At 35.8% G+C, this 14,161-nt stretch overlaps 1 protein-coding gene across 2 annotated transcripts in view; it reads right to left on the bottom strand.

The window, feature by feature from the left end:
- Positions 1-4,804: 4,804 nt before the first annotated feature.
- The window catches only part of LOC149555062 (ABC transporter B family member 13-like), a 47,189-nt gene continuing 37,832 nt past the window's right edge, over positions 4,805-14,161 (bottom strand). For both annotated transcript variants that reach the window (XM_089829093.1, XM_089829094.1), the window contains exons 5-11: positions 8,711-8,970; positions 8,280-8,593; positions 7,783-8,006; positions 7,310-7,689; positions 6,781-7,211; positions 6,376-6,617; positions 4,805-6,286 (exon numbers count right to left, since the gene is read on the bottom strand). In XM_089829093.1, the coding sequence (XP_089685219.1) occupies positions 5,069-6,286; positions 6,376-6,617; positions 6,781-7,211; positions 7,310-7,689; positions 7,783-8,006; positions 8,280-8,593; positions 8,711-8,970 (3,069 nt within the window). In that variant the 3' untranslated portion in view covers positions 4,805-5,068. The remainder of the gene's footprint in view (positions 6,287-6,375; positions 6,618-6,780; positions 7,212-7,309; positions 7,690-7,782; positions 8,007-8,279; positions 8,594-8,710; positions 8,971-14,161) is intronic.

Genomic DNA, 14,161 nt, shown 5'->3' with positions numbered 1-14,161 from the left:
CAAAAGTACCCAACATACACATAGCTAGTGGCCTCAGAACAATCATTTGTTAACATTAAAAAGAAGCATTGCTAATAATAAAAACTCTTGCCTAAAAAGATAGATATAGACAAGAAAAAGTATAAAATATCATAGAGGTTTCATGGGATATTTGAATTCTAAGTACAACACTTCATGATATCTCCCAAGTGCTACAAATTACGAGTGTTATAGTTTAAGTCTACAATTGATTAAACTCCTGAGGGTCTAGACAAGTTGAAGGTTTTATGGAAAACCTAATAATTATTTATGATATTCCAATGAGATTTCCAATAACTTCATGTAAGATCCATTTCACCATTTAACCACTCAAAAACATGCATTCAACCTCGACTGAGTTGTATACTCAATGATTATGTATTGGTCATTATATATAAAACAAATTACACAAAACATTTCATCCAAAATATTGTATTTTTCATGATTTTGATTCCCATATAATAGGGAAGTTTGTGGAAATCACAACAATTTACACTACTCAAATGTGCAATTTAGGGTTACCATTTACCTTACACTATTACTAATAATCGTGTCCTTGTAAGGATTGTAACCTTCACTTTTGGATCACAGATGCTTTTGAGACTTGGCTTTCATTTTTTTCATTGTAAATTATGAGTATCACTATTCTTATGGTTTTTATATCCCGTACGTGTATCCATGAAAATAATTAGTGTGGACATGTACCATAAACTTTATATGTAAAATTTGTCATCCATCTCACAAAACCTACAGTATCAAATAACATTGTGTTGGAAATATTGTCAATCATGCTTAAGAAAGATTTCATGAATGGAAAAAATTGACATAAATGGAGATATCATTCTCTTCCAAGTCAAACCTTAATTGTGTAGTAATAATTAATTCAACATGAATCAACTCTTGTCTTTTGATGCCCCTCCTTAATGGATTTTATTTGGGCCAATAAATATTATATTATTGAACCAACCTCTTTTAAAGATTTTATAGAGGCAAATAAATTTTATCTTGTTGTGCCAACCTCCTTGAAGCTAACACCCACCTTAGGAAATGAAATAGAAGAAATAAAAATGTATGCTTGCTTGCTTGGCCAACCTAGTTTGCAGGGGTGTATCCTTTGGTTATTTTATCAAGCAATTGAATGTTTTTTGAGATCTTAAAGCAAGTCTACCATGGATTAAGAGGAGAATTAAAGAACAAATATTGCATAATTGAAAGTGAATTATTGTATATTTGAAGGCAGAATTTAATGGAACATTTCCAGACATAAGAGCAAAATTCAAGAGTGAACTATTGTGTATCTATAAGCATAAGATATTGAAGATTATACACAAGTTTTAAGAAGTTATTTGAGTAGATTTTGGGAGGAGTACCGACTCTGATCTATGTTGTTGGTTCGGATTTAGGTTCTAGATTCAGATTTGAAATTCATTCATTTTTTTTTTGTTGGGGTGGGTTTGAATTCGTTTTGTGTTCGTCTATACAAAAACATATTTTTTAATGTATGTATGTGTATATCTATATCTATATCTATGTGTAGCAACATAAAGTTCATACACCACTATGTTTATAGTAAGGCAACATAGCAAAATACTCCACCATATATATTAATGTTTTAGTCCACATGACATATGTGTTGAGAGTAGAGGAGGATGTTGGCACTTTGAGAGATTGTTCAAGTAGCAGACATGTTGTATTAATTGACATATTTTGTTATTGATGTCAACATATGTTATGAGGTTACAAATAGACTTGAGTTCTGTGTGTTAGTTATTGATCAGTATAGTATGTGTTGTGATTGATGGTTTTGGATATGCAAGCATGATTTTGTGTTCTAGGATGAGTGTAGACATTATATCTATGGTTGTGGCATCTTATGTGATAGCTTGGTTGAGTTACAAAAGATTTAGTAAAGACTAGTAGTAGACCAAGGCGCAGAGAATTATGCCAGAAGTATTTGCAATGTTTTGGTTGTAACTTGATGGCGAGCAAGCATTAATGTTGGTTAGCATAGAAGATGATAGAAGACTTATTGTAGCACATATGTTTGGATTTGTGGATCATTTGGCTATTGTTGGAAGGTTCATTGGCATGTAGTGTGTGACATATTTCTATAACAACCAATTGGGCAGTGTAGTGTGTTGCTTATTATTGACAAGAGTTAAGTACCCATTGTAGCATGCAGGATACTTTATGTAATGATTATATAATTTCTTAAGGAGGCATGTATGTCATAGTGTGGTCTTATGTATTTAATTGTTCATTGGGAAAGTCCTAATAGGTCGACCTAATTGCTTATTTGTGATGGGTATAAAGGAAAGTTATTTTATGCATTTGTAATGTATGTATGGAATGCATAGATGTGAGCCTTCATGCTGGAATATTAGAGCAGAGCCAAAATATTGTGTGTGTGCGTGCGCACCCGTTCATCTTTTATTTTTTACTTACAACATAAAAAGTTGTCATTAGCCTTTCCTTATTTATTTTGTTAATTGCTTGCCTTCTTATCTTTTGTCTTGATTTTTTCTTTTTCAATTTTTAGTTCTTCATTTTATTTTTTATTGTCTTTTTTGTCTTTTTTGTGAATTTGTGTTTCTTTTAGTTTTTGGGGTTGTAATTGTTGTTTAACTTGTCTTTTTGTTTTCTTTCTTTTTCTCTCTTAATTATTAATTATTAACCTTCTTTCTTTTATTTATCATTTATTATAATTAGTCTTTTTTTGTGTGTGGTTTATTTCTTCTCATTCCGTGTGTCTTCTCTTTTCTTCTCTTTATCTTTTGAGTTAGTCCAAAGTTGCAACTCACTTTTTGTTATACATATCTTCCTATCGTTTATCCTGATGATGGATCATAGAGTGGGATCCGAAATGTTGATGCCACAAAATACATACACAATCGAATCCAAAAGCTTATGATAACAATTATGATGGATTGTGGAAACCTGATATCTGTAGTTGAAAGATTGACAAATGTTTTGAGAAGAGGTATGAGTGGAATCTATCATTCCTAGTGGACTTCATTTGGCAAGTAAGTTGCAGATCAGTTAGTTAATGTTTCTTGGATTTCTTATCCTGAAGTAAATAAAAGTGGTTTAAACTTTCATCTTTTGAACAAGTGTGCTAGAGTAGTGTGTTTTTTGCTCTCATTAGCTTCTAACATGGTTGAAACATTTTAACAAGGGTTCAAGGTCCTTGAACAAGGACAACTATACTAAATGCATTGTATTTGACTCGTAATAAGGTCACATCCTTTAGTAGGGAATTTATATATCAATACAATATCTAGTGGGTACCATCCCCATTGGGGTTTTCCCCTCTAATTCCTTGAGAACAAAAACCATTGTGTTATGGTGTTTGGTTTCTTGTTATTGTGCATTATTGCTTTGGTAGTTGGTGATCAGTTTAATAAGTTTGAAATTTATTGCATTTATACACAATTAATTCAGAACCTCCACTCCCCCTAGTTATGAGGTGTGAACTTTACTTCTTAACAATATGTTTAACCTTTTTGGCCTTTTTTGTAGCCTATTTTAGGGTTGGAGGGTTAGATTGACTAAAATAAACCAAACAATAAACAAGTCCAAAAAAAAAATCCAATTTTGGCCAAATTCAGTCCGGGTCCTGCTGCAGATTTGCAAATTCACTATAAAAATAGCAGAATTCATACCAAGTTTGTATGACATAATTTGGGCAGATTTTGAAGGTATGCAGCAGACTTTTGCAAGATAAAGACCAAACGTTTGCAAGAACCAAACCAAACTTTGGGGTTACCAAGGAAGAATTTGGTAATATAGGCTCTGATTTAAGAAGATCAAACAATTATCACTTTGTTCTTTTCGAGGTTGGTGTTCAATTTTAAAGAGATTGGTATCTCTTTTTGAGATGGTGCTCAATTGTGGAGATTTGTGTCTCTTTTTGAGTTGGTGCCCAGTTGTGGAGATTGGTTTCTCTATAGTGTGGTTGCCTATAAATCATCTAAAGGGGAATTGGTGTCTCTTATGGGTTGGTGCCTACAAAGGTTATAAGAAGTTTCTAATAAAAAACAATAATTTGTTGTGGTTTTCTCCTGCAAGAGTTCCCACACAAATAGTATGTTCTAGTGCCTCTACTTGTTCAATCTTGCATTTGTTGTTGACTAAGTTTTAAAATATAGATATTGTGATTACTTCAGTGTTCAAAAAGTAAAGATTAAGTTGTAGATTGGTGCCTACAAAGATTCTACGAGATTTCTAATACAAAAACAAATATTCTGTTGTGGTTTTCTCCTGCAAGAGTTTCCAATATTCTTGTATCTCTACTTGTTCAATCATGCATTTGTGGTTGATTAAAGTTTCGAAAAATTGCTATTGTGATTAATTAAGTGTTGAAAAAGTTATAAAAAATTGTAATTACACTGAATAAGGTAAATGTTGTTAGGTCTGTCATTAGTGAATTTAATTGTGGCATTTGTCTGACCACCATGATGAGGTGACCTCTAACTATACAAGCGAAAGAAGAGTTACATAATAAAATGAAATTATGTTCCCATTTGCAAAACCTGTATTGGTCTGGTCTAGGGGCAAGTGTACAAATTTGGGGCATGAAAAACAAAGTCAACATTTGTACTGAAATTGCTCATAATACAGGGTGCCTGTTTTCTTGTATGGATAATACGTGCATATAATAGAGAGATTCTTTGGTCAATCCTAATGGGGAATACTGCCCCAGTATTCATGTCACCATAGAGAATACATAATTATGGTTAAAAATGAGTGCATCAGACATCCAGGTCATCTTCTATGAAAAGGAATCTATAAGAAATGTTTTTATTTAATTCTTAGATTAGAGAATCTCCACAAAAAATATATGAACCTACAATTCTTGGAAATGGCTACACGGTCCCTTTACATTAAAAGCACTAATTCGAGGAAATGGTCATGATAAAAACCAGCAGAGCAACAACCTTTTAGGATTATTTACAATCTCCAATTTGGACATTCATGCAGCAAAATCTGAAGTGCTTTTTTGCATATCATATGAGGTGACAGTGGATATTAAGCACTAGTAGATCAGCTACTAGATTTCAGATTGTGTCCCTTGCTGTAATCTAACTAATTGAGCATATTCACCATCAGGATTATTAGTAAGCTGCCAATGGGTACCTTGTTCCTTTATCCGTCCACCATGAAGCACTGCAATCATGTTTGCATTTTGAACTGTTGAAAGCCTATGTGCTACTACAATGCTTGTCCGACTCTGCATTAATTGGTTCAATGCAGACTGGACTACACTCTCTGATGCTGTATCCAATGCACTGGTTGCCTCATCCAAAAGAAGTATGGCTGGATTCTTTAAGATTGCCCTTGCAATGGCAACTCTTTGCTTCTGCCCTCCAGATAGTTGCAACCCTCTCTCACCAACATTTGTCTGGTAACCTCCAGGTAGGCCACTGATAAAGTTGTGTGCATTTGCTGATTTTGCAGCTTCTACTATTTCAGCTTCAGAAGCCCCCTCTTTCCCATACCGAATGTTTTCATAGATGGTTGTTGCAAAAAGAGCAGGCTCCTGTTGCACTAGACCAATTTGCTGTCTCAAAGACCTGAGCCTTAGTTTCTTGATATCATTACCATCTATGAGGACTGTCCCTGATATTGGATCATAAAATCTCATTAGAAGGGATACAACTGAACTCTTGCCTGAGCCACTTGGACCTACCAGGGCTAGGCTTGTTCCTGATTGGATTTGCAAACTTAAATCCTCAAGAACAATAGTATCTGGTCGAGAAGGATAGCAAAACTTCACATGACTCAATTCTATGTTGCCCTTGACTTCTGTGATCTCCTCTGCTGTAGGATCCTCAGGTTCTATCTCAGTTCTTCGATCAAGAATTCTAAAAACAGGTTCCAAAGCTTGAGACCCCTTCACAATATCAGGAGCAAGAGCAAGAGTCTCAGCCACACCAAATGCTGTGATGATCAAAATCATAAACGCTTTCATCACTTGTCCAAAGTCAGTTTCATGAGTTTTAACTAGCAAAGATGCATACCAAAATGCAAGGCCATAAGATCCGAATTGGCAAAGCTGGGAAGTGCCATAGCCTAACCCGGCTATTTGACCTCGCAAAAAATTCTTTTTCTTTGGTTCTACCAATTCTTGAGCAAAAAGACCAATAACTCTCTCTTGTGCAGAAAAAGATACAATTGTGCGGATATTGCTCACAGCTTCACCAGCTACCATGCTTGCTTTAGAATATGCACTGTTGAAATCTCCACAAAATCCCTTCATAAAAAGTTGCTGAAATAAAATAAAAGAAGTTATAAGGCAATTGAATCAATCCATTTTCTTTGTCTCTGGACATGGCCAAAACTAAAAATGAGAATTACCTCAGCCACTGAAGCACCAATCAGAAATGGAAATGTTGCAAGGATAACTGATGATATACGCCAATTAAGCATGAATGCAATGACAAATGCAGTCACTGTAAGTGCTACATTCTGCACAATTGTTGACATGCGATCAGCAATAGCACCTCTAACCAACATTGTATCGGTTGCCAAACATGATGTTAAAAGTCCACTTCTATTTTCAGTTGAATCGAACCAACCAATCTCATTACGTAAAATTGCTGCAATTCATGCAAGTAACAAGATTATAAGATCAAAGTATAAATTTGTTTTCCGCGTCAATTAGGTTCTGCACACAACACTTCATGTAAATAAACTCAAACTACTTTGCTCACTTTACTAAATAGTAAATTATAAAGTCAAGATGAATTAACTCATATATACCTGAGAACATCATTTCTCGGATACGTGTAGTGAGTTGCTCCCCCATTAGAGTATAGAAATAGTGCTGCAATAAATATATCAGCACAGTAGCAACTGCTGCTCCACTGAATATAATAGAGATTTTCTCAACTTCATGCTTGATATACAGCTTGTCAGGAGAGTAGAAGGTAGTTAAAACATGAGTAATGGCAAGAGCAAAAAGTGGTGTCTCCACACCTGCCATAATTGCCCCGAGAGTGCCTAGTATGGCAAAAGGCCACTCTGGTACGTTCAGTTTAAGCAGTCGCCAGATTGAAGGCCTCATAAATGATGGTGGTTTTTCACCTACCAATTCCTTGATATCCAAATTTTCTTTTCCAACAGAATCAGATCTAATGCTATTAACTCCAGATCTGAAATTTTGTGATGAAAACAATGATTCAAGGGACTGCCTACAGAACACAATACAAAAAGGTCAGTTATCCAAAGAAAAATTTGTAAACAAAATCGATTAAAATATTCAGAATTAGCAACACCAACAATTGATCACCTGGAATTCCTGCTACTTTCATGTTCTTTCTGCGCAAGATCACTTTCTGTGACTTCTTGCAGCTGCACAAGAGAAAAATATGCCCCATCTTTCCCTTTTGAAATCAATTCCTCGTGTGAACCACTTTCTACAACTTTGCCATTTTGCAACACTGCAATGGTATCGGCATTTCGAATTGTAGAAAGTCTATGAGCCACCACTATTGTGGTCCGGGCTATCATAATGTTTTCAAGAGCTTGCTGAACAATCTGCTCTGATTCTGTATCCAATGCACTTGTTGCTTCATCCAAAAGTAAAACTTTTGGACTCTTAAGCATTGCTCTGGCAATAGCAACCCGTTGCTTCTGCCCTCCAGAAAGTTGTGTTCCTCTCTCACCCACCTGATTTTATGATATTTTAAAATTAGATCTAAACTTGACTAAATACAGCAACTTAAACAGAATAAAGAATTTATGTCTTTCTGGTAATAGCACCTGGGTTTTGTAGCCATTGGGTAGATTTTCTATAAAGGAGTGAGCATTAGCAGCCTTTGCAGCTTCTCTGATCTCCTCCATGCTAGCATTGTCCTTACCGTACAAAATGTTTTCACTTATACTAGTTGCAAATAATGCTGGTTCCTGACTGACCAATCCAATCTGATCCCGTAACCACTTCAGTTGCAGGCTTCTCAAATTGTGCCCATCCAGTAGCACTTCACCTAAATAAATGCAATATGGAAATGGATTTCATAATCTACTTGACTGCTGATTTAAGTGACAAGGAAATTTATTCCTGTTCCTACATGTATTTTTGAGATTCTTTACCATTGAACTAGAATTTGTTTTTAAAATCACAACCATGTGTGAATGTATTTTATTTGCTGGTATACAGAAATTGTGAAATCTCCTCTCAGAATATTCTTAGCAACCAATCATGGTACATAACACATATGGATGTAAATATATGTTTAGAATATACAGTTGTAATTTACCTGAAGAAGGATCATAAAAACGCTCTATTAAGGATATAATTGTGCTTTTCCCCGAACCACTATCTCCAACAATTGCTACTGTCTTTCCAGCAGATACTGAAAGATAAAAATCTTGAAAGATAATATCCGGTCGAGATGGATAACTGAAGCAGACTTTGCGTAATTCGATATGCCCCTCAACGTGTGAAAATGTCTCGCCTTCCAAAAGGTTGTAGCTCATTGCTGGTTTCTGCTTGATCATTTTAAGAATGTTATATGCAGCTGCCTTCCCCTTGCCAAATGCACCCAAGTTTGGAGCCGCTTGACCAAGAGCACTAGAAAAATTGAAAGAGGAGAAAAGAGAGAAGACATAAGTGTCCAAAAATACTGTCTATTGTATTATTATGTTATTCAATGAATTCTGGATTTGAGTCCAAATTTCTAAAGCTTACATTCCACTAATAATGACATTGAAAATGGTTGTGAATGCTTCACCACCACTGGTTTCTCCATGTCTGACAAGGACACCTGCATACCAAAGAAGCAATGCCCATGCACCAAACACTAATCCATATGTAAAGCCTACACCCAATCCTTTCGCAAGACCCCCTTTCTTCCCCAGCTTTATAGTAGTTCCAAGAGCTCTTGAATAAGCTTGAATAACTTTGGTCTCTCCCACAAATGAATACACAGTACGCACTTGAGATATCGCCTGTTCTTGAGGGAAAACCACAGTCACGACAAAGTTGTTTATATTGCAGTAATGCCTTTTCTTTATCAGTTTGATGACAACAATGAGGATTTCTTAAAGAAAATAATAATACAGGGTACCAGAGGAAATAATGTACCAAATTCAAACTTAATATGGTAGCAAATATTTTGTAGATCACAAAAAATGACTTGTTAAACTCATAAATATAAAGAATAGCCCGATGCAGTCACATAAACCAGTGGAAAAGATTATGAATAGAGTAAAAATCACTCCAAAAATTTAATGGAGACTTGTACTGAGGTCACAAGAGATCATAAAATCAGATGAATTAATATACAGTGCAATAATATAAATAGATACTCTTGACCAACTTCCTTTTAAGTGCAAACTGAGATCTAGAGAAATTAATATTCATGAGGGTTTATAACCTCTTGCAAATATTAAATAATGAAGCATCACTAGAGAAATCATACATGACACATTTGAAGTTCAGGTTCTTGCCTAAGCATTAGAAGTCAGGCTTCCCTCCGATTATCTTACCATGATCATTCAATCCATAGATTCAATAGAGTTGAGATGAAATCGACAGAAATAATTGTATGACCACCATGTCTTCATCAAGACCAGTTAAACACCCTTGCACAATTACCAAGACCACGAGTAAAAGAACCTTACATGTTAGTACCAAAATTGGTAGCTCTACAAAGATTTCATGTGCAGTCAAAATTGTAGTCCATAATTATATCATTCAGATGCACATGAAAATAAATACATGATGGTGAGAAATGAATGGAATGAGTTGTTTGGCACCTGGATTTCATCAGAAATCAATTAAGCAAAAGCATACAAGGACGGGTATATTTGATTCCTTGTTTGGAGAAAGGAAAGAGTCTATTATTATATCCAAGCCTTTCATCACTGTTATCGTAAACTGAGTATTAAATAAAAACATTGTTGGGGTTTAGTCATACCCAACTTGATACATTCAATACATGAACGGGTTTGTAAGTCATTGCGTGTGTCAGCCTTGAGGTTCCCTGTTTGAGTGTTTTTGTTGCAATGGCAATGGATGATGAGCCCTTGCTCAGTGATAAAGACAGTACAATTGAGGCATCATAGAGCTTGCACACAAAAAGATATTAAGCTATGTTTGGACATATCCTGATGATGAACATGAGAATGTTGAAAAGGCTCTCAGTTCACTTCCCCTTATTGTAGCAAGTATTCATGGAGTTCCTCCACTTAACTTGCATTTGAAGTCCAGAGAAGGTGATAATAATGCAGGAAAAAGCATTTACAAGCAAATAAGTCCTGTAAGATTTCAATTGTCACACCACTATGGTTCAAGCAAATCAAGCCCATGCAAATTGTCTGCAAATTCAGATGGCCAGTAAGTCCCCACACACAGAAGAATATTATGGCTGGGCAACTGTATTTTATAGATCAGGATCAGATTGCTATTCTGAGTCCTTACAGTGAGAGGATCAAGGAAATTTGCTAATCTGTCCAAGAGAGACTCCAGAATGCAGAAGAGAAAGTTTGAACATCTCCAAATATTAAATTGGGCTTTTGGGTTCTTTAAATAAAATCATCTTCAATAGCCATTGAAGTTCTTTCATCTTTGGTACTGCTAGACACTTGGACTCCAAGAAATTTGGAGTTCAAGAAAATTGTCAAGCCCTTTAAGGACATATCAAAAGCAATCTCTTATTCCTAAGAATATATTTTCTTGGAAAGTGGCAGGACTTTTGATATTGAAATTGAGAATCTAAGGAAAAATGGCTTGTAGTGCCTCTCCCATTTGATCTCTGTAAGTCATCCTGATGGATACAACCTTGATGATCTTGCTTTGTGATTGATCATGATTGGGACCCGTGAATGGTCTACACCCTCGGGGTGATTTGACTTATATTGTTGCATTAGCTGGTTGATTATGCTTATGCCTGCTTTTTGAGATTATGATGTGTTAGATGGTTTCACTGAGGTTTGTGTCAGTGGTTACCAAGATTGGTGTGGTATCATGATGTTATTTTGTGATTACCCTAAGATATGAACAATGGTTGCACTATGTATTATTTGTCCTACTACACTTGACCAGGTTCCTGTAGCAGTATATACTCATGCGTTTGACCATGTTGACTTATGTGTTTTAGTGCCTCTTTATGTTGTTTAACAACTATTATTAATTCCATTATTAAATGCTTAAATAATTAGAAATGATTTATCCATGTTGGATTCATTGGTTTATCATGCTACGGATAAGTACCTTGTATTTTTTATAATTTACACGATTTAATGCATTTATCACTTTGGCTATATTATTATATACAATTGCACTTGATCGTGTTGTTTAATGCGCAGAATTTATATCCCCAACAGTGGCACATGGAGTTAGTGATTTCATACCTAACAAATGTCGTCCCTGTATGGGCAACATAACTTATTTAATTATTTAATTAAACCCTTTGATGATTTAATAAATCCGGATTCATTTGCATTTGTGTCTAGACCCATGAGCATGTTTGTGTATTTAGGAATCCACAGTGGTTGTGGAAGTTATTTTATTAATTGCTTTTAATGGCTTGGAGGGATTTTATTTAATTTATTTAATTTATTTTAATGACCGGCAGCTTTTCCATAGTTGAATTCCATTTAATTAGAATTGCTCGATTTCGTTTGGGTTAAAAAGGGATTTAGTTAAGTGAGCCAATTATTTTCCTATTTTAATGTTTCACTTTTCAAGTGAATATATACCAAAAAGTGAGTTCTTTCTCACTTCTCACTTTTTAAAACTTGATTTTGAAGAGCAAAATCCCAAATCCTCTCAAAGAGGAATTACTATTTTGCTCATTGTGGGAGTTGCAGGTGTGGGATCAGCGCAAGGTTGATCTTGTTGGATCTGGCTTGGGGAGACCTTGATTTGGTGAGACTTTTTGTAGCTTTAGTGGAGCGATTATTTTATTGCGAGCATTCCCATATTTGGCCTTTTGGCTACTATGTTGGGATCTCCCATTTTTATGTTTCAGAGTCTATTTTGGATAGTAGTTTACTAGGAGGCAGAGAACTAGTGTTTCCCTCCATTCCTGTATGTTGACTCTACCCGATTGGGCGAGTACGAGCATTTGATTGCCTCTTGACTTAGGGTTTTGGGTTTTCAGACCGTTATGTTGGCCGTTTTTGCATGCAGACTCCGAACCCAAATTTGATTTTATATTTGGGGTTTTTATACCCAATTGTTAAAAGGGTTTTGGTTTCATTGATTTTCGTCGACGTTGAATTTTGGGCATTTTTTACTTTGCCTCAATTTGTGTGTTGCCCAGTTTTCTTGGGTGTTTCTTAGCACTAATGTTGGTCGTGGAATCAGGTTATCCGTGAGGATTCTAATCCGGCCATAGATGTATTTGCTTGCATTAGGATTCGTGTCGAACCCATAGTCCCAACAATGTGCTTGATTGAGTAATTTTTATACCTAGTGTTTTATTGTTTCTCTTCGAACCCTTGTTTTTTCATGGACACTAAGATTCATCTAGAATCCATACTCCCAGATTTAGGCCGGTTGAGCGAGTTCATGATGTTTGGTGTTTTGTTGCCTTATTGGGATTCGGGTAGAATCTGTACTCCTGGATTTAGGCCGGTTGAGTGAGTTCATGATGCTAGGTGATTTATTGCCTTGTTGGGATTCATGTTGAGTCCATACTCCCAGATATAGGACGGTTGAGTGAGCTTTTATAGTTGTATCAATTGTTGCTTTTCTCATATCCAACCCGTGCATTGGTTTTATGTGATTATATTCGTGAAGTCAGTTGTGCCCACACAATCTTACCCAGAACCATGAATATAATATCATGGATTGTGGAAATCTATTATCGTTAACATATCACGGTACCAGACTGTGGTAGGATTAAACAGCCAGAAGAAAAATAAACAGAATTGTATGAGATGTATAAGCTTGAACTGTTATCACCCTGCCAGTATGAACAGTCGAATGAAGAGAGAATGCCTGAAAGAATCATTAGGAACATCCATCAAAGAAGTTAAGAGGGGGGTCTGTTGGAGTAGAATAGTAGACGGTTATTTTTTGTGTCATAATCTCTCAGAGAATTCCATGTACACCAACCCTGCCCTTCTTCGGAGAGTGCATATGTAGTCTAGAGAGACAAATAGTCAAGGAGTCTAGAACGACAAACAGTCAAGAGAGATCAAACCTTCAAAGTGAAATGTTGTCATACTGTCAACAGCACATAGGGATCCATATCAAATGTACAAACACTTGTCTCCAGTGCATGAAGTTCATGGTGAGGAATGACAATCAATCAAGCATCTAGAGTCAACATAAGGAGACAGGTTTATGGAAGTCAAGACATAATTGACAAGAATGAGGAGGATACTTAGAAAGACAGCCTCCTATAGCACTGATAAGGTCAAGACATAATTGACAAGAATGAGGATACTTAGGAAGACAGCCTCCTGTAGCAATGATAAGGTATCTTTAACATCAGTAACAGTATACAGAGACTGTGGAAGCCTAAGGAAGACAAGGGCCGTCCATATCCCTGCTCAAGAGGACTTTACATGCTGTAGGGCAGTGATAAGATTGCTATTCAAGAAAATGACAATTGGCCTGACAACTGGGTTAAGTCACAATACAATAATGCTAAAACTATAAGCATCATGGAGGGCAGTCATTAGGGACAGTGGTTTCAAAGAGCTTGATATGAGATGGGCCAAGAGAGATCAAATCCTCAGAGATGAATGTTGTCCACTATAAGTTTTAAACTGACGATAAGCGCAGTAAATTTTATGATGAAGTAAAGACATCTTACAACTACAAGAGGCTCAAGTTGATCTTGAAATAGACAAAGTGATATATGTTGACAGTGAAAAAATGAAATATGGCAGATTATGACAGAGAAAAGGAGATGCAATGCCATGTGGAGAGTGACTAGGAGTGTGTATGGTAGAAGGATAGTTCCATGAAGAAGTACCAGCTAAGACACCTCAAACACAGACATGAAGAATGGTTGGTGTTTCGAGGGCAAAGCAAGATACAAACGGAGAATGATAGTGACAGTGTTATGTGAAAAATGAATAGCATAGTATTTTAAAAAATAAAGGACAGTGTTTACTGAGTTCCCAAGATTGATGTGTACAGAGTTGTCCAAACGTGTGAAGATGACAGAGAAGATGAAGT

The sequence above is a fragment of the Cupressus sempervirens genome, chromosome 5 (genome assembly GCF_028749045.1).
Source record: "Cupressus sempervirens isolate cs-2001-9-10 chromosome 5, ASM2874904v1, whole genome shotgun sequence".
Lineage (NCBI taxonomy): Eukaryota > Viridiplantae > Streptophyta > Pinopsida > Cupressales > Cupressaceae > Cupressus > Cupressus sempervirens.
Note: the sequence above shows the minus strand (reverse complement) of the source record. Positions and strands in the feature narration are given on the sequence as shown.